Here is a 25,619-nt window from a genome sequence, read left to right as displayed (position 1 = left end):
CTCTGCCCCTCCTCCGTTCATGCTCTGTCTCTCTCTGTCCCAAAAATAAATAAACGTTGGAAAAAAAAATAAATAAATAAATAAAAAATAAAATATTCCCTCTTGTAGCTAAATGATAGAATACCATACACATATTTCTTCACTTGCTTTTTTCACTTAATAGTCTGGTCTGGAGATGACTATATAGTGGGGGATAGAGGTATTTCTCATTGTTCTATTTAGGTGTAGTACTCCATTGTGACGTAATCATTGTAGTTTATTCAGCCTGTCCCTGTGATTAACCGATGAATGCTGTTTACTTGAATGACTCTAGTTTTAGCCTTGGAATTGCCCTTTTATTTTTGCAAATCATAGGTATTTGTATATTTATGTGAAAAAAAATTTTAATAATAAAACTTTATTTTTTCTATCCTATAATTTATTTATTTTTTATAATTTACATCCAAGTTTGTTAGCACATGATGCAACAATGATTTCAGCAGTAGATTCCTTAATGCCTCTTACCCATTTAGCCCATCCCCCCCCACACACACAACCCCTCCAGCAACCCTGTATGTAGGAGTCTCTTATGTTTTGTCCCCCTCCCTGTTTTTATATTATTTTTGCCTCCCTTATGTTCATGTTTTGTATCTTAAAGTCCTCATATGAGTGAGGTCATATATTTGTTTCCCTCTAATTTTGCTTAGCATAATACCCTCTAGTTCCATCCATGTAGTTGCGGATGGCAAGATTTCATTCTTTTGGATTGCAGAGTTGTACTCCATAAACAATATGTTTTATTAATATTTGGTTATTGATGTGATTATTTTTCTGATATCTTTTGGTATTTTAGTTTCATTACCACTTTTCCTTTATTAAGCTCCCACCACAGATGTTTAAGAAGCACTTTTATCTTGGGTGGCTGGGTGGCTCAGTCGGTTAAGCATCTGACTTCGTCTTAGGTCGTGATCTCACTGCTTGTGAGTTTGAGCCCCCCCTGCCCGCTGCCAGACACTATGCTGACAGCTCAGACAGAGCCTGGAGCCTGCTTCAGATTCTGTTTCTCCCTCTCTCTCTCTCTTTGCCCCTCTTCCACTCACGCTCTATCTCTTTCTCTGAAAAATAAATAAACGTTAAAATAAGTAAGTAAATAAAATAAAAAGAAGTGCTTTTATCTGGGGGCTCCTGGGTGGCTCAGTCAGTTGGACGTCAGACTTCGTTTCAGGTCACTATCTTGCAGTTTGTGAGTTCAAGCCCCGCATCAGGCTCTGTGCTGACCACTCAGAGCCTAGAGCCTGCTTCAGATTCTCCATCTCTCTCTCTCTCTCTCTCTCTCTCTCTCTCTCTCTCTCTCTCTCTCTCTGTCCCTCCCTGCTTGTGCGCTTTTTCTCTCTCTCAGAAGTAAATAAACATTAAAAAAAAAAAAAAGGAAGTGCTTTTATCTTGAGTAGCTTTGGTGTTTGCCATAAAATTTTTCAGTAGTAGAGAAAAATTATAGTACATAGTGTTATAGTACATAGAATGAAATGTTGATTAATTAGTATATTTCACATATTTTTCTTTGTGTTTGGAGTCGTTTCAAAGCTACCACTATAGAAGATTTTATATCATTATAAAATGCAAGTAAGATTACATTCAGTGACATTCTCATGGTCTTATTTGCAGCATGGAAAAAGTTTCATGAAATTTGTCATTTGATCATTAAAGAATCAGCTATTTAAAGATATGCTAACTTTTAAATATTTGTGGTAGCTTATTTATGGTTTGGCTTTTCTTCTTCATTATAACCTTTATTCCATAAACATCCTCAAGATTTCTCTTGGCTTACCCTTCAAAATATATCCAGTATCTTACTATTTTTGTCACCTCTTTAATTTCTTCATAATCTTGCACACTGTCATTTTTCACTGGACTTAGAGTTCCAGTTATTCTAACCATAACCATCCTCTTCCCACCATCTGTTTTCCACACAGCAGCCAGGATGATCCATTTAAAATATTACAAATGGGGCAGGGGGCGCCTGGCTCAGTCAGTGGAGTGTGTGACTTTTGATCCTCAGGGTCATGAGTTCAAGCCCTGCGTTGGGTATAGGGATTAAAAAATTAAAAGTAAATCTTAAAAATAAAATAAGTAAATAATATTTTATAAGTGGGGTAATACCGCATTTTTATTCATATCCATCCAGTGGGTTCATAATACCTTCACAGTTTAAGCCAGAGTTCTGATAGCCTACAAGGCTATAGTTTGACCTCATATTACTCCTGTGATTTTATATTCTTCACTCCTCTCAAGCTGTCTCTTTTAGCCACTCTGATCCCCTTGCTGAGCCTTTCAACAAACTAGACATCTTGCTTCACAGTCTGCACCTGTTGAATCCTACGTCTGGAATTCAATAATTTTGCTATCTTGGGTAAAAGAATCAAATTCTTAACCAATTTAAGAAATACATAAACTTCACCACCATGCCCGTGAAAAATGTTATTCTATTACTGACCTAACGTTTAGGAATCAAAAACTCCATTATAATCTTAACTCTGCCAATTGATTGCTAGTAACTTTAGGCAAATTACCAGCTTCTCTGGTACCAGCTTCTCTGAACCTCTGTTTCCAGATCTATAAAATGAAAGTATTAATACATATCCCTACTTTATAAGATTATTGAGAAGATTAAATAGCATATATAAGACAGTTGACACAATATACAGCATATTTAGTATTCAGTAAATGTTAGCTAAGTTAATTGTTACTATTCATAATGCTGTTTTTTATCATTACTTTTTTTATGTTTATTTATTTTTGAGACAGAGAGAACACAAACATGGGAGGGGCGTAAAGAGAGGGAGACAAAGAATATGAAGTAGGCTGCAGGCTCTGGGCTGTCAGCGCAGAGTCCGACACAGGGCTCGAACTCATGAACTGTGAGATCGTGACCTGAGTGGAATACGGACACTCAACTAACTGAACCAGCCAGGTACCCCAATCATTCCTTTATTTTTTAAAAGATACTTTGAAGTCTTAGGAAGTGCATTATGAGTATGCTTTATGCAAGAAAAGTATCATGGACTTAAGTCATTGGAGACATTCTCCAGTATCTTCTATGTTGAAATAAATGTCTTATTTACACTTATTTTCATATATTCATTTATGTTTTATTTCCAATTAAAAAAATTTTTTTTAACATTTATCCATGGAGGAGATGGAGAGAGATGGAGGCAAAGCATGAGCAGGAGAGGAGTAGAGAGAGAGGAAGACACAGAATCTGAAGCAGGCTCCAGGCTCTGAGCTGTCAGCACAGAGCCCGACGCTGGACTCAAACCCATGAACATGTTCTGAGCCAAAGCTGGCTGCTTAACCAACTGAGCCACTCAGGCACCCCTGTTAATCCTTATTTAGAGCTTATGGTTAACCAAGCAAATACTGGTTCTGATTCCATTGGATAAGAGGATTTTGGAGCCATAGTTTTTCAGGGAGAAGAGCATGAGGGGTATATGGAAGGTAGCAGATTGGATTGGGAAAATGAACTGAGTCTACAGCATAGAGGAATTAGTGTACATTGCTAAGTTTGACCTTTAGTGGCAATGCATTTTTAGGGACATGATGATCCTCACTCTGTATTTTAGGAAGACTGTTCTTCACAGATTAGTATTGTTGGACAAGAGAGCTAGGGCAATGGCAATGAAATTGGAAGTGGTGCATATTTGAAAGAAATTTGGAAAATAGAATTGATAAGGCTTGGTGTGATTCACTGGATCTAGGTAGTAAGGTAGGAGGAAGAATCAAGGTGGTGATAAGGCTTGATAATAATACCTAATGTTCATTGAGCGCTTAACTTGTACTAGTCATTGCTCTAAGTCCTTTAAGTATATGTCATTTCAATCGTCCTAACAATCACATGAAAATATTACCACCACCCCACAGGTCTATGTGCACAATTCCAAACCCCAAAAACTTGGAAAAATGACAGACTAATTGTAACTTTAGATACAGGCTCATTTGGCAACAAACCATGACCTGAACTGATATGAGGCTATTTATAGTCTGTTTATACAATGTACTCTACATTTCTTTTTTGCAAAAACAGTAATGTGTTTTTTGCAAAAACAGTAATGTGACTCAGTGGGGTTGTTACATAATCTACAACGGTACCTTTTTAAAATATGAAAAATTTTGAAATTTGGGTTTGGGTGAATGATGATGGCCCTGTATTATGATTCTTATTTTATAGATGAGGAAACTTGAGTCAAAAAGTAATCATAGTAAGTAAGTGGCAGAGCTAGGATTTGAACCTAGTCTAACTTTTCACGTCTGCACTTTAAGCTGTTACACTATTCTACCTCCCTGTCTAACCTTTGTAACTGGGACAATGATGCCTTTAAACTTATTAAGAGATCTAAAGAGCAAGATTGGGGGAAGCAGAGGAGAGACTGTACTGGAATGTGGTTTTAAATAGGCCCTATTTGAGATGCTAATGGAAATGATGCAGTAGGAAGCCAGGACTATATTGGGAGTGTTTATAATGCATATACTGGATTTCATGAAGTTTAATTAAGATGCCATTGTTGTAACACAGTGTAATTACTTTATATACCAATTTTAAAAGTTTACAAAAGTGAAATTATGATACTTTCTGTGTCTGTGTATGTTTAATCACCTGGGTTTTTCACACAGTATCGTTTTCTAAATTTAGCATTTTATTGATGCAACGTTTTTAAAGAATGTTCTCTTGGGGCGCCTGGGTGGCTCAGTCAGTTGGGTGTCCGACTTTGGCTCGGATCATGATCTCACGGTTCGCAGGTTGACCCCAATGTTGGGCTTTGTGCTGGCAGTTCAGAGCCTGGAGCCTGCTTTGGATTTTGTCTCACTCTCTCTCTGCCCCTCCCTGGCTCGCGCTCTGTCTCACTCTATCAAAAATAAATAAATGTTAAAAAAAAAAAAAAAAAAAAAAGAATGTTCTCTTACTGGGATGCCTGGGTGGCTCAGTCAGTTAAGTGTCCAATTTCAGCTCAGGTCATGATCTTGCGGTTCGTGGGTTTCTGCCCCGTCTCAGGCTCTGTGCTGGCAGCTCAGAGCCTGGAACCTGCTTCGGATTCTGTGTCTCCCTCTCTCTCTCTCTGCCCCTCCCCCACTCTCGCTCACGTTCTCTCTCACATTCTCTCTCTCTCTCTCTCTCTCTCAAAAATAAATAAACTTTAAAAAAAATTTAAGGAATGTTCTCTTATTGCCTTTGGAATTATATTCTAAATCATTTGTATGCATTCTGCAAGTTTTGATTTTGATGCTTTCTTTATCTTTCCAGAAGATAGATATCAACAAGTTTCAGACAACATCCAGGAAAACATTTTAAGCAATAGTTAAGTTCAATAAATAAGGTAACAAGGATGCACATGAATTGACTGAAGTGAAAACCATATGAATAACTGTGACTGAAGGCACATGAGGACAGATAATCACAACCATGTTGTGTCTGCCACCTAGCCGATAGCCATTATAAGGCATCATGGATTGTAACATTGATCGATTGTAGATTTCAGTGATATTAAAATGTGAGGGAAATGTGCATGTTAGAATTGTTGTACAATGAGTAGGAATTTTGCCTCTGGGAATGGAAAGTTGCATTAATAAAGTAAGACAGGAGTATATATAATTAATTTTAATAAATATGCCTTTTCAGGACTTAGTGTATTATCAAAGCAGTATAGAGTCATTGCTCTGGGGAGTAATTGAGAGAAATAGGAAATGCTAAAGAGAGAACTTTGAGGACTTCCTGTATTTAAAGGTGGGTTTGCAAAATGAATAGAGGAATTTAAATACTTTCCCACATTTTGAGGGTTTTTTTTTTTAAACTAATGACAATCCAGGTTCCTAGACAACTGGAAGATAGACCCCACTTTCACAGATTCATTTTTCTCACAAGTATTAGCCTGGTCTTTGCTATTGGCATAAGTAATTGTATCTATAGCAGAATTATGGAACCATGATGTCAGAAGTTAAGCAAGTATTTGGCAAGGTATCAGAACTAACCAATTGGACTGATAACATGACTTATATACAAAAATAATACTTTTTGCCTTTAGGGTTTTGATAAATTATAAAAAACTAAGGTTAAAATTGGTAATGTTCTAAGCATCGTAATTCAACAATTAAAAATGAGAATTTCTGCTTCTGAGAAGATAGACTAGACCCAGTTTTCCCTTGTTTTTCCTTCTAAGAACTAATACAACCTGAATATTATATATAAAACATAAGCTCATGAGAGGTCGAGAGAAGGCAGAATGGCTAGGCATCACAGGACCCAAAGAATGACATAGGAGAGAATTTTCTGGCTTTTCATGTTGTGTCATATATCCCACACTTTGAGCTGGAGAAGCTGATAACCCAGAAGCACCAATGGGCATCCCAAAGATCGGCATCTTTGGGATGGGCATCTACAAAGATCGTAGAGCAGCTATCATAAAAATACTTCAACAAGCCAATTATGAGCATGCTTGAAACAAAAAAATTAAGGGTCTCAGCAAAAAGAAAATCTGCAAAAAAAAATAAATAAATAAGAATCCAATGGGAATTTTTGAACTGAAAAATCTAACCAAAATAAAAACAGATAAGCTCAAGAGTAGAATGGAGGTGATAGAAGAAAGAATTAGTAAACTGAATAATAGATAAGTGGGGATTACCGTATCTAAACAACAGAGAGGAAATGGAGTAAAATAAAATGAATAAAGCCTTAGGGACTTGTGGGGCTATAACAAAGAGCTAACATTTGTGCCATTGGAGTCCCAGAAGAGGAGTAACAAGGCATGACTGGAAAATTATTGCATGAAACGGTAAGTGATAGCTAAAAACTTAAAGTTGGCAAAATATATAAACCTACAGGTTCAAGAAGCCAGCAAATTCCAGACAAGATAGGGGTGCCTGGGTGGCTCAGTCAGTTAAGCACCCAGCTCTTGATTTTGGCCCGGGTCATGATCTCACAGTTCATGAGTTCAAGCCCCACATCAGGCTCTGTGCTGGTGGTGTGGAGCCTCCTTGGGATTCTCTCTCTTTTTCCCTCTCTGCCCCTCCCCAACTCATGCTGTCTCTGTCTCAAAAATAAAATGCGGTGCCTTTGTGGTGCAGTCAGTGAAGTGTCCAACTTCAGCTCAGGTCATGATCTCATGGCTCGATGGGTTCAAGCCTCACATTGGGCTCTGTGCTGACAGCTCGGAGCCTGGAGCCTGCTTCGGAATCTGTGTCTGTCTCCCTCTTTGCTCCCCCCACCCCCATGCTCACTCTCTCTCAAAAATAAACTTAAAAAACTTTTTAAAATAAAAAGAAAATAAATAAACATTAAAAAAAAAAATTCCAGGGCTGCCTGGGTGGCTCAGTCAGTTGGGCGTCCGACTTCAGCTCAGGTCGTGATCTCTCAGTTCATGAGTTCGAGCCCCGCATCAGGCTCTGTGCTGACAGCTCAGAGCCTGGAGTCTGCTTTGGAATCTTTGTCTCCCTCTCTCTCTGCCCCTCCCCAACTCATGCTCTGTCTCTCCCTCTCTTTCAAAAATAAATAAACATTAAAAACAAAATTACAGACAGGATAAAACAAAGCACTCCACACAAGGACATCTTCTATACAAACCTCTGAAAACTAAAGAAAAAAGTCTTGATAGCATTGAGAAAGAAACGATACTATAAGGAGGGAAACTTGAATGACAACAGATTTCTCATCAGAAACCATGGATGTGGAATAACATTTGTCAAGTCCTGAATGAAGAGCTGCTGTTTTTAAGAAAACTTTTCATACCCAAATATATAAGTCAATTAATCGCAAACATACAGAAACTCATTGATAATAATACCATAATAGTAAGGGACTTCAACACCCACTTACTGCAATGGACAGATCATCTAAACAGAAAATCAACAAAGAATGGCTTTGAATGACACACTGGACTGGATGGACTTAACAGATATATTCAGAACATTTCATCCTAAAGCAGAATACACACTCTTCTCAAGTGCACATGGAAATTCCCTGGAATATATCACATACCGGGTCACAAATCAGCCCTCGACAGTTAAAAAAGATCAAGATCATACCATGCATATTTTCAGACCACAATGTTGTGAGACTCGAAGTCAATTAGGAGAAAAAATTAGGAAAGACAATGAATACTTGCAGATTAAAGAACATCCTACTGAAAAATGAATGGACTAACAGAGGAAATTAAGTACATGGAAGCCAATGAGAATGGTAGCACGACAGCCTAAAAGCTCTGGGATGCAGCAAAGGCAGTCATAAGAGGGAAGTACATAGCAATACAGGCCTTCCTTAAGAAGGAAGAAAAGTCTCAGATGCACAACCTAACCTTACACCTTAACGAGCTGGAAAAAGAACAGCAAATAAAACCCCAAACCAGTAGAAGATGGGAAATAATAAAGATTAGAGCAGAAATCAGTGCTTGACCACACACACACACACACACACACAAACACACACACACACTAGAACAGATCAGTGAAACCCGTGGCTGGTTCTTTGAATGAATCAACAAAATTGATAAACCTGTTATATGTGGGGGATGAATCACTGGATTCTACTCCCAAAATCATTATTGCACATCTATGCTAAGTAACTTGGATGTAAATTAAAAAATAAAATAAATGGAAATTGTATTAAATGTGAAATGCTTAGTCTTCCAAGGATTAGTGTAGAGCTATATCTAAACCAAACTCTGTAAATATTATTGACAGTTTAAAATTTAAAATTCTTAATTTTGTAAAATGCTTAGTACTTTCATAGTATATGAATGTGTGATAGATATTTCCATTTTCAGGATGCTGGCAGGAAATTTAATTTTTGAGAAATGATTGTAAAATAAGGAAAAGAAGTATTTAGATAAGGGGATCTGCTGAATCATACATATAGAAGAAATATTAAGTCAAAAATGTGAGCTACTGGTTGATGAAGCTTCTCTTTCACATGGAGTCATGCTGGCCAGATTGTACCAAAAAGGCACACTCCAGCCAAAGTCCAGTTCTGAATTGGCCTATTTCATGTTTGTATTTTAACATTTGTCTTTTATCCCTTAATGTTGGTTTCCACTTGTGCAATATACACTGAGGTCATCTCTTCAACATCCCACCTCCTGACATTGTGCATCAGTCATGTAGTTTAAGGAATTAACCTGGGCAACTGAGGCAGGACCTGATAAATCTAACTCAATGAAGAAAATCTGATCTTTCTTGCCTATAATTAGTCTAGGAACCAATGCTTAACTAGTCAGCATATGGCATTCCTTTAGAAATAGGCTGGTTTAGGAATAGGCACATAACTGTGCATCTAGGCCAATGAGACATGCCAATAAGATTCCTTGGAGGCTTCTGGGAAATGTTTTCTCATTCTTAAGTGAGAGTCGTTAGAAAAATAAAAAAGGCATTTTTTATTTTTAGACAAAGAAGCACGTAGCTCTAGTTGTTACTATCATCCTATAACCATGAGGAAATCACCTTGGGATAGAACTAATACTATCCTGGGTACTTGATGACATTGTTGAAATGAGTTTAAACCAAACCCGATGTTCAGTCTACCTCTGAACTTCCAGTCGTGTGAACCAATAAGGTTCCTAACTATTTAAGCCAAAAAAGAAGAAAAAAAGAAAAAAAAAAACTTCTTAGAAGTCCCAAGTCAGAACTGTTCTTTGGATTCTTACCACTATTTTCAACTATTTTTCATTGTGGTATAGAACTACAAGAATGAAATAGCAAAAGTGCATTCCCACTGAAAACACTTAAGGCTATTTATACTTATTTTAGGATTTTTGTTGCTCAGAGACTTCCAAAAGAAATAGCATTTATTTCTGAAGTTAATAGTGTGATGTTCTACTTACTAATCTTTGAAAAGTTCAGGTAGTTCATAATTTCTGTGTCATTAGATAGCTTGAGTAACTCCTTTTGAAAAGACTTTTCAGGAAACAACTACTCCAGTGATATCCTTCCAACTTTCTGATTTAAAAAAAATTTTTTTTATTGTGGTAAAAACACATAAATAATAATAAATGGTAGATTTACCATTTTAACCATTTTGAATGGTTACAGTTCAGTAGTGTCAAATATATTCACATTGTTGTGCAACAGCTCTTTAGAATTTTTTTATCTTGTAATACTGAAGTTCTGCACACTAAACACTTATTTCCCCTTGTCTTGACTGCCAGCCCTTGTAACCAACTTTCTATTTTGTTTCTGTGATTTTGACACTTTTAAAAGGACACTATTTGTCCTTTTGTGACTCTCTTATATTGCTTAGCACAGTGATCTTGCGGTTTATCTGTGTGATAGAATTTCCTTCCTTTTTAAGCCTGAACTAACTCTCTCCTTTTTAAAGATTCATGTATTGAATACATGAAAAGTTGATGTATAAGTTATAATGACCTTTTCATACTTGTTTTCCTACAGTGAATAAAGTCAATATACATTAAATTTGGACAGTACATATTCAACTCTTGCTGATGGAGTTACTTCCTCCTTGTCTCTGACCACTGTGTTTTCATTAGCTTCTAAAATTAAAGACAATTTTAATTAAAATCTCAAAATTTTCAAATGAACTATTTCCCTTTCTCTCAATCTCTTCTATGGGTGGTTTTTGGCAAAACTCATAAACCAAGACAATTAATAGACACTGTCAACATTTATCTCCCAAATTCAGTTAACATTGAGTAATTTTAACCTGAATAGAATCCTGCAAATTTATCTAATGTACCATATTCAAGTTGGAACCAATAACTTGATTAACAACTTTACACCTTTTGTCAGATTTTTAAATTAGGACATGTACGAATAATTTTGTCAAACTCCATTTGGATCATGTCTTGATTTTGAGGTCTATTAATTTATCTGTCCAAGATTATCCGTTAACTTGGGGTATCAGTTGTGTGTCCAGCTCCTGATTTAGGCTCAGGTCATGATCCCAGGGTGATGGGATTGAACCCCGAATCAAAGCTCTGTGCTAAGTATGGAGCCTGCTTTAGATTCTCTCCCTTTCCCTCCCTCCCTCCCTCCCTCCCTCCCTCTCTCTCTCTCTCTCTTTCTCATTTTCTCTCTCATTTTCTCTCTCCCCACCTTCCCACCCTCCCTCGCTCCTCCCACCCCCCTCCGTTCCTCCTCTCTTCTCCCCCACTTATACTCTCTCAAAAAAAAAAAAATTATTGACTCAGTTGCTAGATTATGAATCTCAATAAACCTGGCAGTTTAACATTTTTCACTTCAACCATTTATAAAGAATTTCATCATTTATAGACATCTCCTATGTTGCACTCCTTTGTATTGCTTGAGGAAGTCATTAAACATTGTTAAGGCAATAAAACCTTGCTCTTTTTAAAAAAAAAATTTTTTTTTTCGTTCTAAAGCATTCAAAAAAACTTAGTTGAGAAACAGCCCAGTTTTCTGATTTTCAGTTTGGGACTTCTGTGTGAAATCTTTGCTCTTTTTTTAGCAAGAAATGTTAAAGTAAATATATATTTTCCTAATTAGCAGTCACATGAACTGCTTATAGTACTCCAGCTTTTTTTTTTTTCTCCTGAAGGAAATATAGCCATCTGTTTTCAGTATCTCCAGGGCCCCTCAAATTCAATTTCTGGTATTCCAGATAGCCTGTACTATTTTCACTTTATCTTAAACATTGCTTTCTAAATGTGATGATTTTTCATGATGGAATAAAAGATAGAGTTTTAATTTTATTTTTAGTAATTCATTTAAACTTCACACAGCCCTGTAGTATGTCTTGTCTTCAAATATTTTAAGTTAGTGAGTGTCACACTCAGCTGTCAGGAGGCAGAGTTGGGAGCCTATCTGCAAGTCTTCAGAATTTAAATATTTATGTTTGTTTTTTCCCACATAACCAATCTTTGAATGGCTTTTTGAGATTATTCACGGTAGGTAAGAATTAACGCTATGGGATCTTACTTATTTTTTGTGTATCTTTTTTAAAATTTATATCTGCAAATGACAGTGCTAGAGTACAGGAGATTTTTGTGAATTGTATGAATACATATACATACACCTAATCTTTTGGCTCAGGGATTGCCCCAGGCTCTCAGTTTCCTGCCAGGAGTTATGGAACTTTACTCTTGTTAGTGTCTCTTAACATCCTTCCTGTTTATATAAATTTGGGGTTGTCTGTATTTGGCTTTGACCTGATACTTCCTTGGGACTCTGCTTCCCCTGTAGCTCCCTCTGCTGCAAGCACTGCAGCTACTCTGCAGTGCTCCTTTATTCTCATTCTTTATGTCCTGTGAGTGATTTCTCCCTAAGCAAAACAGAGTGGTTTTATATAAATCTGCCTGATTGTTTGGTTGATATTTTGCCTGGCAGATTAATTACATATTTTCGTGGCGCATATAGCATAGTTTATTACACCACTTGTATCTTTTTTTCTCTTTTGCTCCAGATTCATTTACTTTTTTGTAATATATATTATTTAGTTTTTAGTACATTTTTTTAAAAACTCTGAAACGTAAAAAGTTGTATCAATTCAAGTATGACTTTTTTGTAGAAGTCCCATGAAGATCATAAAAATTGAAACATTACCTTGTAGAGGGAGAAATTTTACAATGTATTATTAAGTGTAAAATCATCAGGCTACAAAATGGTATGGTAGCTACTTTTGTGCTCTGATACACATATAAAAAATAAACTTTCTGCAGAAAACTTGGATAACAAAAAATCCTTACCCCCCCAAAAAAAACCTGCTAATAAAAATCCCTCCTAATTACCACTTAAAGATAATCATTGTTAATTTTATAGCATATATTCTTTCATTTTTCTCTATGTGTGTGTCTGTAAAAATTACATCTCTACATAGATCGATGTAATAAGATGATAAAAGCCCTCTTAAAGCAAAAGTTTGACAGACCTGACTTTACATAACCTTTAAACTTAGTAATATACAAAATACTGTAAGAAAAATTTTCTTAAATACAGGGACAATATGGAAGAAATATTTGTAACATATCTATTAATCGGATGTAGGAAGTAACTTAGTTTTTTGTATATCATTAATTAGCATCACCATCTATCACATCATACTAGTCAAGACCTTCAATTTATCCTAGATACCTTCCTCACACTCCCTTCTCATTTCCAACTGATCTCTCAGTATCTCCTGGGCATCTCTGGATTTACCCATTTCTTCCATTAAATTCAAGCTTCCAACATAATTCTTTTGTACTAACTGTGGTAGCTCCTTAACTGATCTGCCTACTTTGATACTAAATTCTAATTCATTTTTCGTATTGCATAAAGTGATCTTTTTGAAACACATTCCTTATCATAGACTATCTTAGAAAAATAGACACTCATTGACTCTGTGTGTGTGTGTGTGTGTGTGTGTGTGTGTGTGTGTGTGTTTGAGAAGTACATAGAGATTGATATATTCTTTCAGAAAAATGAACCAGGCCGTTGTAGACCATACATACTTACTGTCACAGGGTTATTTGGTGCCTTTTATTCTCTCTTAACCTGGAACACACTTTCCTTCTGTACACCTACATATTCTTCAGAGAATCCTTTCCTGACCTCACTGAATCAGATTATCCTATTATTTACTCTTAGACACCACAAAATTCTCTGTTATCAGACTTACCAAAATTTTACAGTAATCTAACTCTTTGAATAATCTCTTTTACTGGACTGTAAGCTCTTTGAAGAAAAGGCCTGTTTTTGCTTACGATTGTATTCTTGGCATGTAACATAGTACCAAGCACCTACTAGACACCTGTCTTAGCTTTGGGTAGGATAACAAAATACCGTAGATTAGGTAGCGTAAACAACAGACCTTTGTTTCTCATAGTTCTAGAGACTCCGGGATTCAAGGGTGAGGTGCTGGCCAATTCTGTGTCTGGTGTGAGAGTCCTTTCCCTGCCTTGCACATGGCTGCCATTTTGCTGTGTTCTTTATGGCAGAGAAACAGTGAGCTGTAGTCCCTTATTCTTCTGTAAGAACTGTAATCCCATCATGGGTGCACCACCCTCATTATTTCATCTAAGCCTAATTATTTACCAAAAGTCCCACCCCGCTAATACCATCACATTGGAGGTGAGGATTTCAACATGAAATTTGGGGGGATACAAACATTCAGTCTATAAAAGCACCCCATAAGTATTTGTTGAATTAATGAACACATTAGAAATACAAGCAAAAGATGTAAATAAATTCACAAAAGGAGAAAATACAAGTGCCAGTAAACATATCCGAATATTTTCAACCTCATGTGTGATCAGGAAATAGTTTGGTCCCCATCATGTTGGGAAAATTTTTAAAGATTGATAGTGTTAAGTGTATATTCAAGAACATGTCCATTAGGAGGACAGTATGAAAGAAAAGTATGATTCAGCCATACTGCGGAATATTTTTCAGCTATTATAATACATTGGGTTCCTGTGCACTGAAAATAATCTCATTAGGGGGCGCCTGGGTGGCGCAGTCGGTTAAGCATTCGACTTGAGCCAGGTCACGATCTCACGGTCCGTGAGTTCGAGCCCCGCGTCAGGCTCTGGGCTGATGGCTCGGAGCCTGGAGCCTGTTAAAGATTCTGTGTCTCCCTCTCTCTCTGCCCCTCCCCCGTTCATGCTCTGTCTCTCTCTGTCCCAAAAATAAATAAACGTTGAAAAAAAAATTTTATAAAAAAAAAAAAAAGAAAATCTCATTAGTTTTTGTCTTACAAAAAGAACCTCAAAAGTGACTCTGTATATATGTTTACATACACACATATAAACTCATAGTAAACTTACTGGAAAAAATATAGATAATGTTTATCTCTGATGAGGGAACATAATAGTAGAAGGAGAAATATAAAGTTACGAGTTCTTTTTTTCCTTTTTTTAAAACTGGATTTTTTTTGTTTTACTATTTTTACAATGAGAATATTTTTATAGTCATGAAAATATATATATGAGTAAGAGTTAAGGTGGTTAGGGACATAGAGAAAAAAAACCCATTCTTTATATGTAGAAAAGTAAAATCAGAAATGCCAAAGAAGCATAGTTTAGTCTGGCATTATGAGCAGTTCCATATTGTTGGAACTTAACGTGTGGTAGAGTATGGAAGAGAAATTAATCTGAAAAAGAAGACAAAACCAGATCATTGAGGGTCATGTATGTTTTCTCTTAGTATGGTACAACTAAGCCACGATCTTTTAAATAGGAAATTGACCCCATTTTAAATAGGTGACTCTGGGTGATGTATAGATGACACAGTGGAAGAGATTCCTAACCTTTTTATATCTGGATCCCTTTTGTCAGATTTGATGATGCCTGTGGTTACTTTTCTCAAGATTGTATTTTGGATGTATAAAGTAAAATACAAAGTGCATCGAAAACCACTTATATTGGATTTCATTTATCAAAATATTAGAAAAACACATTTATGGTATAGTTATATATGTGTTTGTTTAGTAACACATTAAACAAAGAGACCGATACTTTAATTTCAAAACTGTGTTGAGCATAAACAATATTTTAAGATGTATGCATCAGTTCAGTGGCCTTCTGATGGTCTGTCAACCCCAGGTTAAGAACTGTGGGATATGGCATGAGACTGGGAAAATGGAGATCAGTTAGGAAAGCAGTCGATATGGAGATCATGAAAAATCTTAGTGGAGGTCATCTGAACTGATCTTATGAAAGACTTTCTAATTATCATTAAATGTTAACATTTTTGTATTAGTAAAGCAATGTGTGTACATTATATAAATATTAGGAAATACAAATTTAAAACAGGAAAACATGTTCTATGGTACTTTTTTAAAACTTAGTATATCTACTATCCTTGGTTCTTATTGTTGCTCTTACATAGGAATTTTCCTCATTGGTTATGCATTTGGTCTTAATGATACCATCATTGCTTAACTGTCTTCTCTTTGATTTTACAGATTTTTGATTGGTCAGGGAGCACATGTAGGAGCTGTCAACAGTGAAGGAGATACACCATTAGATATTGCTGAGGAGGAGGCAATGGAAGAGCTACTTCAAAATGAAGTTAATCGGCAAGGTAATATAAAAGCAACCTAAATGGAAGAAATGTTTAAAACTGTTTTAGGAAGAATATGGTACTTGACTTTTTCAATAAAATAATTTTTGATATTGAAGGAGAAATCATAGTTTTAGTAGGAAAAAAATCACCTTCCATAACAATATATGTAGTATGAGTCTATTTGAAAAAATAAATGATTCTCAACTGTACATCTTTTTAATACTGTTAAAATTGAAAAAAATATCATAAGGTGTAGGATCAGACATAAAATTATATGGTAATAAAAACTTGGGAGAGAAAATAGGTAAAGAGGGTAGGGAAATGCACAGGGTGAGGAGATACATTGCAAATTTAAATAGAGCGGTCAAGAAGTCCTCACTGATGAGTGGGTATTTAGGCTAAGATCTGAATAGGTAAGGGAATGAATCATGTGAGTCTGGGAAAGAACATTCCAGATAGGAAGCAGCAAGTGTAAGGAGGGGAGGGTGTATGGTATATTTAGAGAAAGAACAAGTAAGCTAGTATGATTGAAGCAAGCAGCACAAGGAAGAGGCTGGAAGGAGATGATGTCACAGAGGTAACTGTGAACCATATCACATAAAGCTTTGTGGGCCATTGGAAGGACTTTGGCTTTTAGTCTGAGTGAAGTAGGGAGCCTGTGAGGAATTGAGGTAAAGGAGTGACATGATCGGACCTACTTTAGAAAGGATCTCTGTGACTGTTGTGTTGAGAATAGATTATAGGAGAGTAAGGGCAGAAGTAGGTGGTTATGATCAGACTTATTTTAGAAAGGATCTCTGTGGCTTTTGTGTTGAGAATAGATTGTAGGAAAGTAAGGGCTGAAGTAGATGGTAGTGAACAAAGTGAAGAGAAGAGGTTAGATTTTAGATGTATTTTGAAGGTTTGGCTAAGAGGATTATTGAGTGATTAAGGGGTCTGGTATGCAAGAAAGAAGGGGTAAATGAGATGTGAATATTGTGGGGGAAGTAGGTTTTGTGGGAAAAGTTTAGGGATTCATTTTCAGATTTGCCAAGTTTGTTTTGCTGATATTTAAGCAGTTGAATATGTGAACAGAGAGAGATAGGCTAAAAATATAAATTTAGTAGGAGACATCAGTTTATAGATGAAGAATGATTGTTTATGGGTAAAGTTTTGTTTAGGAATAATGAGTGTTTTAAACTGATGATGGTAATAGTTTTACAACTCTGCAAATATACTAAAAACCACTGAATGGTGTCCTGTAAATGGTGTATGAATTGTATCTTGAGATATAATATATAATATGTATATTTTATATGTATATATAATATCTTTATATATAATCTAGCAAATCCTCTTTTTTTTTTGAGAGAGAGAGAGTGAGAGTTAGCAGGGGTGGGGCAGAGAGAGAGGGAGAGAGAATCCTAAGCAGGCTCCACCTCCAGCAGGGAGCCTGACATAGGGCTTGATCTCACAACTGTGAGAATCATGACCTGAGCCGAAACCAAGAGTGGGACACTTAAGCAATTGAGCCACCCAAGTGCCCTGTAGCAGTTCTTTTTTTTTTGTGGGGGGGGGGGGGGTATACAGTCAAAAAGTTAAAAGGAAGGTTTCAAAAGATACTTGTGCACCCATTTTTATAACAGTCTTATTCAAATAACCAAAAGATGGAGGTAAACCAGGTGTCTTTCGGTGGGTAAGTGAATAAACAAATTGTGGTTATGAACATACAGTGGACTATTATTCACTAAAAAGGAAATTCTGATACATACTGTAGTATGGATGAACCTTGAGGACATTATGATAAGCAGAAAAAAGCCAGTCACAAAAAGACAAATACTGTATGATTTCACTTACGTGAGGTACTTTAAGAGTCAGACTAATAGAAACAGTGAGTGGAATGATGGCTGTTACAAGGTGGGAGTGGGGGTGGTTGTTTAATGTGTGTAGCATTTCAGTTTTGCAAGCTGAAAAGAGTTCTAGAGATGGGTTGCACAAAAATATAAATGTACTTAACACTACTGAACTGCATACTTAAAATTGTTTATTAAGATAGTAAATTTTATGTGTATTTTACCACAATTAAAAATTAGTATGTATGGGGCACCTGGGTGGCTCAGTTGGTTAAGCTTCCACCTCTGGAATTTGGCTCAGGTCATGATCTGGTTCATGTGCGGAAGTTTGAAGTGCAGAACCTGTTTGGGATTCCTCCCTCTCCCCCTCTCTCCCTGCCCCTCCTCTGCTTGTACTGCCCCCGTCTCTCTCCAAATAAAATAAATAAATTTTAAAAAATTAGTATGTACTGCTAAATAAAATTAGTGTGATTTCCACCAAAATCCATTGTTTAGGCAGTGGTTAAATGAGTATTATCAAAAAAACAACTCTTTTTTAACACCTTACTTTAAGGTGTTAAAAGTATGGGATATTGGTTTAGAAGGTTGGCTCGTGCTGAAGTGTCGTTCATCATGAAATAGAAGCAAAGGAGTAGAAGCTAAGTTAGTCTCTGATAAAGAGATTTTTATTCCTTGGGATTAGGAAAATTCGTAACTACTAAATGTTTAAAAAAATCCTAAGACACTGAAGCTGAGAGGATATTTAAGTGCCTAAATATACTTGAGGCATTTTAACAAGCAGTTGAAGATCCCCTGGAGCCCAGGAGAAACAAGGCACACATTAGATAAGTAATTATAAACTGGAACTTGGATAAGAACACAGAAGAGCTTTTAACAGGCATGTTCTATTCTAGGCAGTGTTCTGGAATAATGGGATATTCAGGACTTGAGGAAGTTGGACAAATAGAGACAAGCATCATAACCTATAATGAATACTACCTTATCAGCCCACCTGGCTGTGATGAATGCCTAATTAGATAGCTCACCATTTCCTGTTAAACAGTAGTTAAATCTTTTTATACTAATATTAGTTAGTAATTATTATGAACTAGGAAAGGCATGGAGATGTACTGAAAACTTCTTGCCTTTGGTTTCCTTATATATGAAGGAAGCTGCTTGCAAAGACTAATTTTAATTACGGTGATTTCAGTGTTGATTAATGTGCCAGCAAATGTTCTGAGTGCTGGGTATTAAATAACGGGCACCTGGGTGGCTCAATTGGTTAAGCATCCCGACTTCGGCTCAGGTCATGATCTCATGGTTTGTGAGTTCGAGCCCACTAACAGCTCAGAGCCTGGCGTCTGCTTCAGATTCTGTGTCTCTCTATGAACCTGCCCTGCTCCTGCTCTGTCTCAAAAATAATAAATGTTAAAAAAATAATAATTAAAATAAGAAACAGCAACAAATAAAGAAACAAGACAGTCTTTACTCTTAAGAATTTCACAGGATAGCAGAAGTGTCAGATATATAAACAGCTTCAAAATGTAGTGTGCTGTGTGCTAAAATATAGATAGGGACAAAATGTGGGAGAACAGAAAAGTCTATGAGTAACTACTTGCAGTAGTCAGTAAAGGTTTCAGATTGATGACATTTGAGAATGAGTTTGCTTAGCAGAGAAAGGAGTTGGTGGACAGAAAAGGCATGTCAGGCAGGCATATCAACATGTGCAAAAGAAAAGGAATTGGAGATATAGCATATGCAGAGAACACATGAGAATTGGAGTGGAGATAGAAAGTCAGAATGGAGTAGATGAGTAGTAGATGAGACCTGAAAAGATTGGGCTGTAGCCAGATGGTGAAGGACATCCATTTTATAGGCATTAGATGCATCCAAGATCTCCAAGAAGGAAATGAGCCTGATTAGATTTGGTTGTTAGTAGTACAGCTGATGGCACCTTGGAGGATGATTTAGAATGGGAAATACATGGTGGCTTATCTTCCTTGAAGAAGGCTCTTAAATTGGTTCTGCTGAAAGATGATAAGGACAAAGCAATTACATTTAAGATAGAAAAGAACAGGGCTGTCTTGATATTAAGGTAAAATTAAAACAGTTTGATGAAGAATTGAGTGTGGAGATAAAGGAAGAATTGAGGCCACTTGTTTGCCTCCTGAAGTTTTTAGTTTAAGACTTAATGATAGTTAGGGGCACCTGGGTGGCTCAGTCAGTTAAGCGTTTGACTCTTGCTTTCAGCTCAGGTCATGATCTCGCAGTTCGTGAATTCAAGCCCCGCATTGGGCTCTGTGCTGACAGCACAGAGCCTGCTTGTGATTTTCTCTCCCTCCCCTGTTCACCTGCCTTCTCTCTGTCTCTCTCTCAAAATAAATAAACTTTAAAAAGACACCCCCCCCCTTAAAAAAAAAAAAAGAATTAATGATGGCTAAACTCATGGGAAAATGTGGGACAAAGCAGGAACAGATTTAGAGAATATGTGAGTTTGGGGATATATTGAGTTTGCGGCAGCAAAAGGACATCCAGATTACATTGTTTGGTACATTTTTGGAACCCAGGAGATACCAGGATGGAAAAATGTAAATCTGGGAGAATAATAGATGAGATGACCCTGGAACTGAACAGTGAAAAGCTAACGCTAATAAGTCTGATTATGTATGCCAGGAATTGAGCAATGGGCTTGATTTTATTTCATCTGCACAATTCTCAGAGATTACTATTACTATTACCCCCATTTTACAGATGACAAATTGAGGCTCAGTGATTTGCCAAAGATCATATGGGTGGGAAGTAAGTACTGTAGTTTTGTCCCAAGTAGTGTGACAGGTATCTTGAGCCCACACTCTCCATCACTAGCATACTTCATTTTATTAAGAGTGTCTCCTAGAAGATACTTCATGATGTTCATTTTATTCATGTAATGGGAATACATGAATTTCTATAGCATAACTTTATTCAGAGAAACAAAATGAAGGGATAGCTCTCATAATAGATTTTAATAATTTTAAAAAGAGCACCTTAAATATACCTCTTGCATTGATAAGATACTTAAATTGTTTATCCTGCTATGTTTTTATTTCATATTTTAAATTTTCTAATTCTTCCAGCTCTAATTCCTCATATAATATATTTGATCAGTAACTAGTCATCCTTAAGGAAATTGCCTTTGACACTAGAAATGATTTGTGGTGCCCCACTGGCACAGTCAGAGCATGCAATTCCTGATCTCGAAGGTTGAACAATAGTTAAAAGTATTTCTGGTTTATATTTTAATGCAATTGTCTGTATTTAGCTTGGGACACAAGTCAGTCTTGTGTCTCTTAGCTGTGACCAAACTCCAGTTTATTCTTATTTTTTCTTACCAAGAGATTTGGCTACGTTTCAGTCTTACATTTACTGGTTTTCAATACTAGTGACAGATGTTAATCTCATCACTTTATTATATTATATCCAATTTAGTTTTGATACATATTGTTTTCATTGTTCAAAACATTTATAGTAGGTGGGCTAAGGACCAGGTAAATGCATTATAGGATTTTCTTTCTGTTAGACCATAAAGCAAGGAAAGAGAGCAGAATCCTAGGCATTTAGAACTGCTAGTGATAGCTGCTAGCGAAGCACCTGGGTGCTTACTTCTGATTTAAGCATTTCACATATATTAATTAAATCCTCACAACAACCTTGTAGGATAGGTGCTTTCATTACCTCTTTTTTACAATTCAACTCAATATTAGCATAGATTTAAGTGTCTTGCCCCAAATAATAGAGCTAGTAAGTCACAGATAAGGGATTGAAACCCAGCAGTCTAGGTTCAATATCCGTGTTCTTAACTCATTCTACTAATATTCAAAGAAGTTATGGCTTTCTCAAGGTCACTAGCTACTTAAAACAATGGAACTGGAAAACAAGTAATATGTACTATAATAAGGGCTTCTTTTTTTCCTTCTTTCTAAATTTTAATGAACTAAAGCAGGGTCTATATCAGTAGTATTTAAACAAAATTTTTAATATGACAGAAGAGTTTTTCTTTCTAACTAGATTTTCTTAAGCATAAGAAATTTCCCTTCACACATACTTTAATTTTAAACTTGAGTTGTTTTGTTTTTACATAATATTCATGTAAGAGCATGATTTGGAAGCAGAAAAAAGGTAATTGCTTTGCAAGTAGCTAAGGATAGCATGAAATTAGATAAATTGAGAAAGATATTTTTTAATTTCAAGTTCAGAGGAAATTTAGAATAGTAAAAGATAATATAAATGTTCAAGATGGCAAAGACAAAAATGATAAAGATAATATAAGAGGTTCATGTTTTAAAAGACATAGTAAGGGGCGCCTGGGTGGCGCAGTCGGTTAAGCATCCGACTTCAGCCAGGTCACGATCTCGCGGTCCGTGAGTTCGAGCCCCGCGTCAGGCTCTGGGCTGATGGCTCAGAGCCTGGAGCCTGTTTCCAATTCTGTGTCTCCCTCTCTCTCTGCCCCTCCCCCATTCATGCTCTGTCTCTCTCTGTCCCAAAAATAAATAAACATTGAAAAAAAAAAAATCTTAAAAGACATAGTAAAAGAATAAAGCATGAGGAAAATCATTTAGTAAAAAGGTTATATTTAGGGGCAGCTGGGTGGGTGGCTCAGTTAGTTAAGCAGCTGACTCTTTTTTTTTTTTTAATTTTTTTTTTTCAACGTTTATTTATTTTTGGGGGGACAGAGAGAGACAGAGCATGAACGGGGGAGGGTCAGAGAGAGAGGGAGACACAGAATCGGAAACAGGCTCCAGGCTCTGAGCCATCAGCCCAGAGCCCGACGCGGGGCTCGAACTCACGGACCGCGAGATCGTGACCTGGCTGAAGTCGGACGCTTAACCGACTGCGCCACCCAGGCGCCCCAAGCAGCTGACTCTTGATTTCAGCTCAGGTCATGATCTCATAGTTCCTGGGTTCAAGCCCCACATCAGGCTCTGTGCTGACAGTGTGGAGCCTGCTTGTGATTCTCTCCCTCTGTCTCTCTCTGTCTCTGTCTCTTTCTCTGTCTCTCTCAAAATAAATAAATAAACTTTTTAAAAAGTTTATATTTAATGTATTACAATTACAACTTTATAATTTCTTTTCTGAATAACAGTAGAAGGCATCTTAAATAAGATGGTTACAGGTCAGTAATAGTAGTAAAGTGTGGGATATAGGACATGAAGTAAGATGGTGATGAACTAAGATACCATCAAGAAGACAGTCTGAGATGGCAACTCAAAGTCTGGTGAACTAATTGGTAAAGTGGTAAAGTGCTGGGTAAGTAGTGGTACTTGGTATAGTAAATATAAGACAGGGAGCAAGCAGACTGGCTAGGGAAATTGAGTTAAGATTTTAGCATGAAGTTTCAGATATCTCTGGCATATAATTTTATTATAGTATTTGCCCATCTTGACTCTTTTCTGTTCTCCAAGCACAGATAATCCAACTGACAACTTGATATCTCCAATTAGATGTCTGTTAGGACATCTTAAACTTCACATTTCTTATATTTAAAATTTAGTTTTTCCAGTTGCTCAGGCGGAAAAACTTTGATTCATACTTGACTTTTGTTTCCTACGTCCACACTAACAACAAATTGTGTTGGTGTACCTTGAAGAATCCAGAATCTAACCCCTTTACTAACCTTCACTGCTACCACCCTGGTTTAAACTCTGTCATCTCTTGACAGAATTGTTGCAGTATCCTCCAATTTGATACCTCAGTTTCTTCTCTTAACTTTTCAGCTTAAGTGATCTTCTAAAATTAAGTCAGATTATATCATTCTGCTCTTTGTTCTCATTACTTTGTAGACATCCTGGCCTTCTAAACAGAAGAATGTTCCAGTCAGGCTTCTGTGTCGAGCCTACTAGGACTTCCCTCAGTCTGGAATGTCACCCAAAATATATAGTGTACCTATCACTCTATTTTTGGTGTAATGTCACCTTATCAAAGAGACTGTTCTTTACCAAACCTTATAAAATAACAGCTTTTTCTCATGACCCTCTGTCCCTTTACTGTGCTTTATTTTTCTTCACATATGTATATCTCCTTCAATATAATGAGTTCACTTCTATCCCCAGTAAATCTTATAAAAGCACCTGACATCTAGTAGGCAATCAGTGCATTTTGAATGGGTGGGTGAATGGATAAATGGATCAATGAAAGAAAAAAGTCCTGACTAGACAGTTGGATACATGGATATGAATTACAGGAGAGTTCTTAGCTAAGGAGGTGTGTGAGTGTGGGGTGTGTGTGAGATTGTTTTTTTCCTCATTTATTCATTATTTAGTTAGTATACATTTACTGACCCCTTTTAATTTGTGTTAGGTCCTCATCTCGACAGTGAGAATACAAAATTTAAAAAAATAGTATTTTTACCTTTAATAAGTTCATAGACTTCTGGAGCAAGACATACTATAAACACATTGTGGTATGTGCTGTTTATTAGCTGGCAGTTGAAGCTATGAGACAACATGAGATAATTTAGGAATTTCAAGATTATCTTTTCTATTTTTCTTGTCAGGATTTTGAGCTTTTTGAAAGCTAAGAAAGAAGTAGAGTGTCCTATTCCTTTTTGAATTCTTCCCATCTCAACCTAACTTCATGCTTAATAAATGCTTTTAAATGAATGAACATCTATATAACTTAGTAAAATTATAATGCTGATACTAATAATGAAAATGAACTGTGCTGGAAAAGGAAAGAGTTATAAAGAATCTGTTTCAAAGTTTGGTAAATTTTAGATAAAAACAGGACCACCAAGTTGAAGTGTTCAATCAACATTTGTACCTAGTAGGGAAGAGTTTAGAGAACTGGCCAAAGCAGATCGGAATTTAAGGCTTAATTATGTATGGGTTTTTTCTTAATTTCTTAAAACTAAAGGATGAATATACCTAAGGAAATATTCCATTTTGTTTTTAAAAAAGGATTTGTTGGTAAAAGGAAAGCCAAAATAATATTTGTGGGGCAAAAAGTAAATAATCAGTAGAGAAGGCTAATAAAATATCTACAGCTTTCCCACATTTCTTTATTTAACTAGCTTGTTAATTAGCAGCCTATTTTTGAAAAAATATACTTTCACTTTTAATTTTTATTTAAAACTTGATATGTTTCGGGTAATTTTATTTCCCACAAAGGAAGAACATTTTCTATAAAGAAAAAAATAAGGGGCGCCTGGGTGGCGCAGTCGGTTAAGCGTCCGACTTCAGCCAGGTCACGATCTCGCGGTCCGTGAGTTCGAGCCCCGCGTCGGGCTCTGGGCTGATGGCTCGGAGCCTGGAGCCTGTTTCCGATTCTGTGTCTCCCTCTCTCTCTGCCCCTCCCCCGTTCATGCTCTGTCTCTCTCTGTCCCAAAAATAAATAAAAAACGTTGAAAAAAAAATTTTTTTTAAAAAAAGAAAAAATAAAAGCAATTTTTATTTTATCAGGGGTTGATATAGAAGCAGCACGAAAGGAAGAAGAACGGATAATGCTTAGAGATGCAAGACAATGGCTAAATAGTGGTCAAATAAATGATGTCCGGCATGCAAAATCTGGAGGTACAGCACTTCACGTTGCAGCTGCAAAAGGCTATACAGAAGTTTTAAAGTAAGTATTGTTTTTCACAGTCCTATTTCTACTTTATTTTCCTTATTTCATTGTTCCTTTTCTTAAGATACCTGCAGACATTATTTTGAAACAGTTTATAAAAGTTATTTAATGTCTATTTACAGGAAAAAGAGAAAACTACCCTGAACATTATTGCTTTGTTTCTAAAGCCCTTTCTTTTCTCTTGAATTTTGATTATTCTACTGTTTTTTTCTTTGGTTGTAATTTCCCAATAAG

At 36.3% G+C, this 25,619-nt stretch overlaps 1 protein-coding gene across 6 annotated transcripts in view; it reads left to right on the top strand.

The window, feature by feature from the left end:
• Window positions 1-25,619, top strand: part of PPP1R12A (protein phosphatase 1 regulatory subunit 12A) — a 159,085-nt gene that overhangs the window by 58,010 nt on the left and 75,456 nt on the right. For 5 of the 6 annotated variants that reach the window (XM_047865581.1, XM_047865580.1, XM_047865582.1 and 2 more), the window contains exons 3-4: window positions 15,875-15,993; window positions 25,223-25,382. In XM_047865581.1, the coding sequence (XP_047721537.1) occupies window positions 15,875-15,993; window positions 25,223-25,382 (279 nt within the window). Of the gene's footprint in view, window positions 1-15,874; window positions 15,994-16,599; window positions 16,647-25,222; window positions 25,383-25,619 lie in introns of those variants that run through there. The other variant, XM_047865583.1, reaches the window with a different exon arrangement.

This window comes from Prionailurus viverrinus, chromosome B4 (assembly GCF_022837055.1).
Source record: "Prionailurus viverrinus isolate Anna chromosome B4, UM_Priviv_1.0, whole genome shotgun sequence".
In the NCBI taxonomy this organism is placed as follows: Eukaryota; Metazoa; Chordata; class Mammalia; order Carnivora; family Felidae; genus Prionailurus; species Prionailurus viverrinus.
This window is presented reverse-complemented; position numbering and strand designations above follow the sequence as displayed.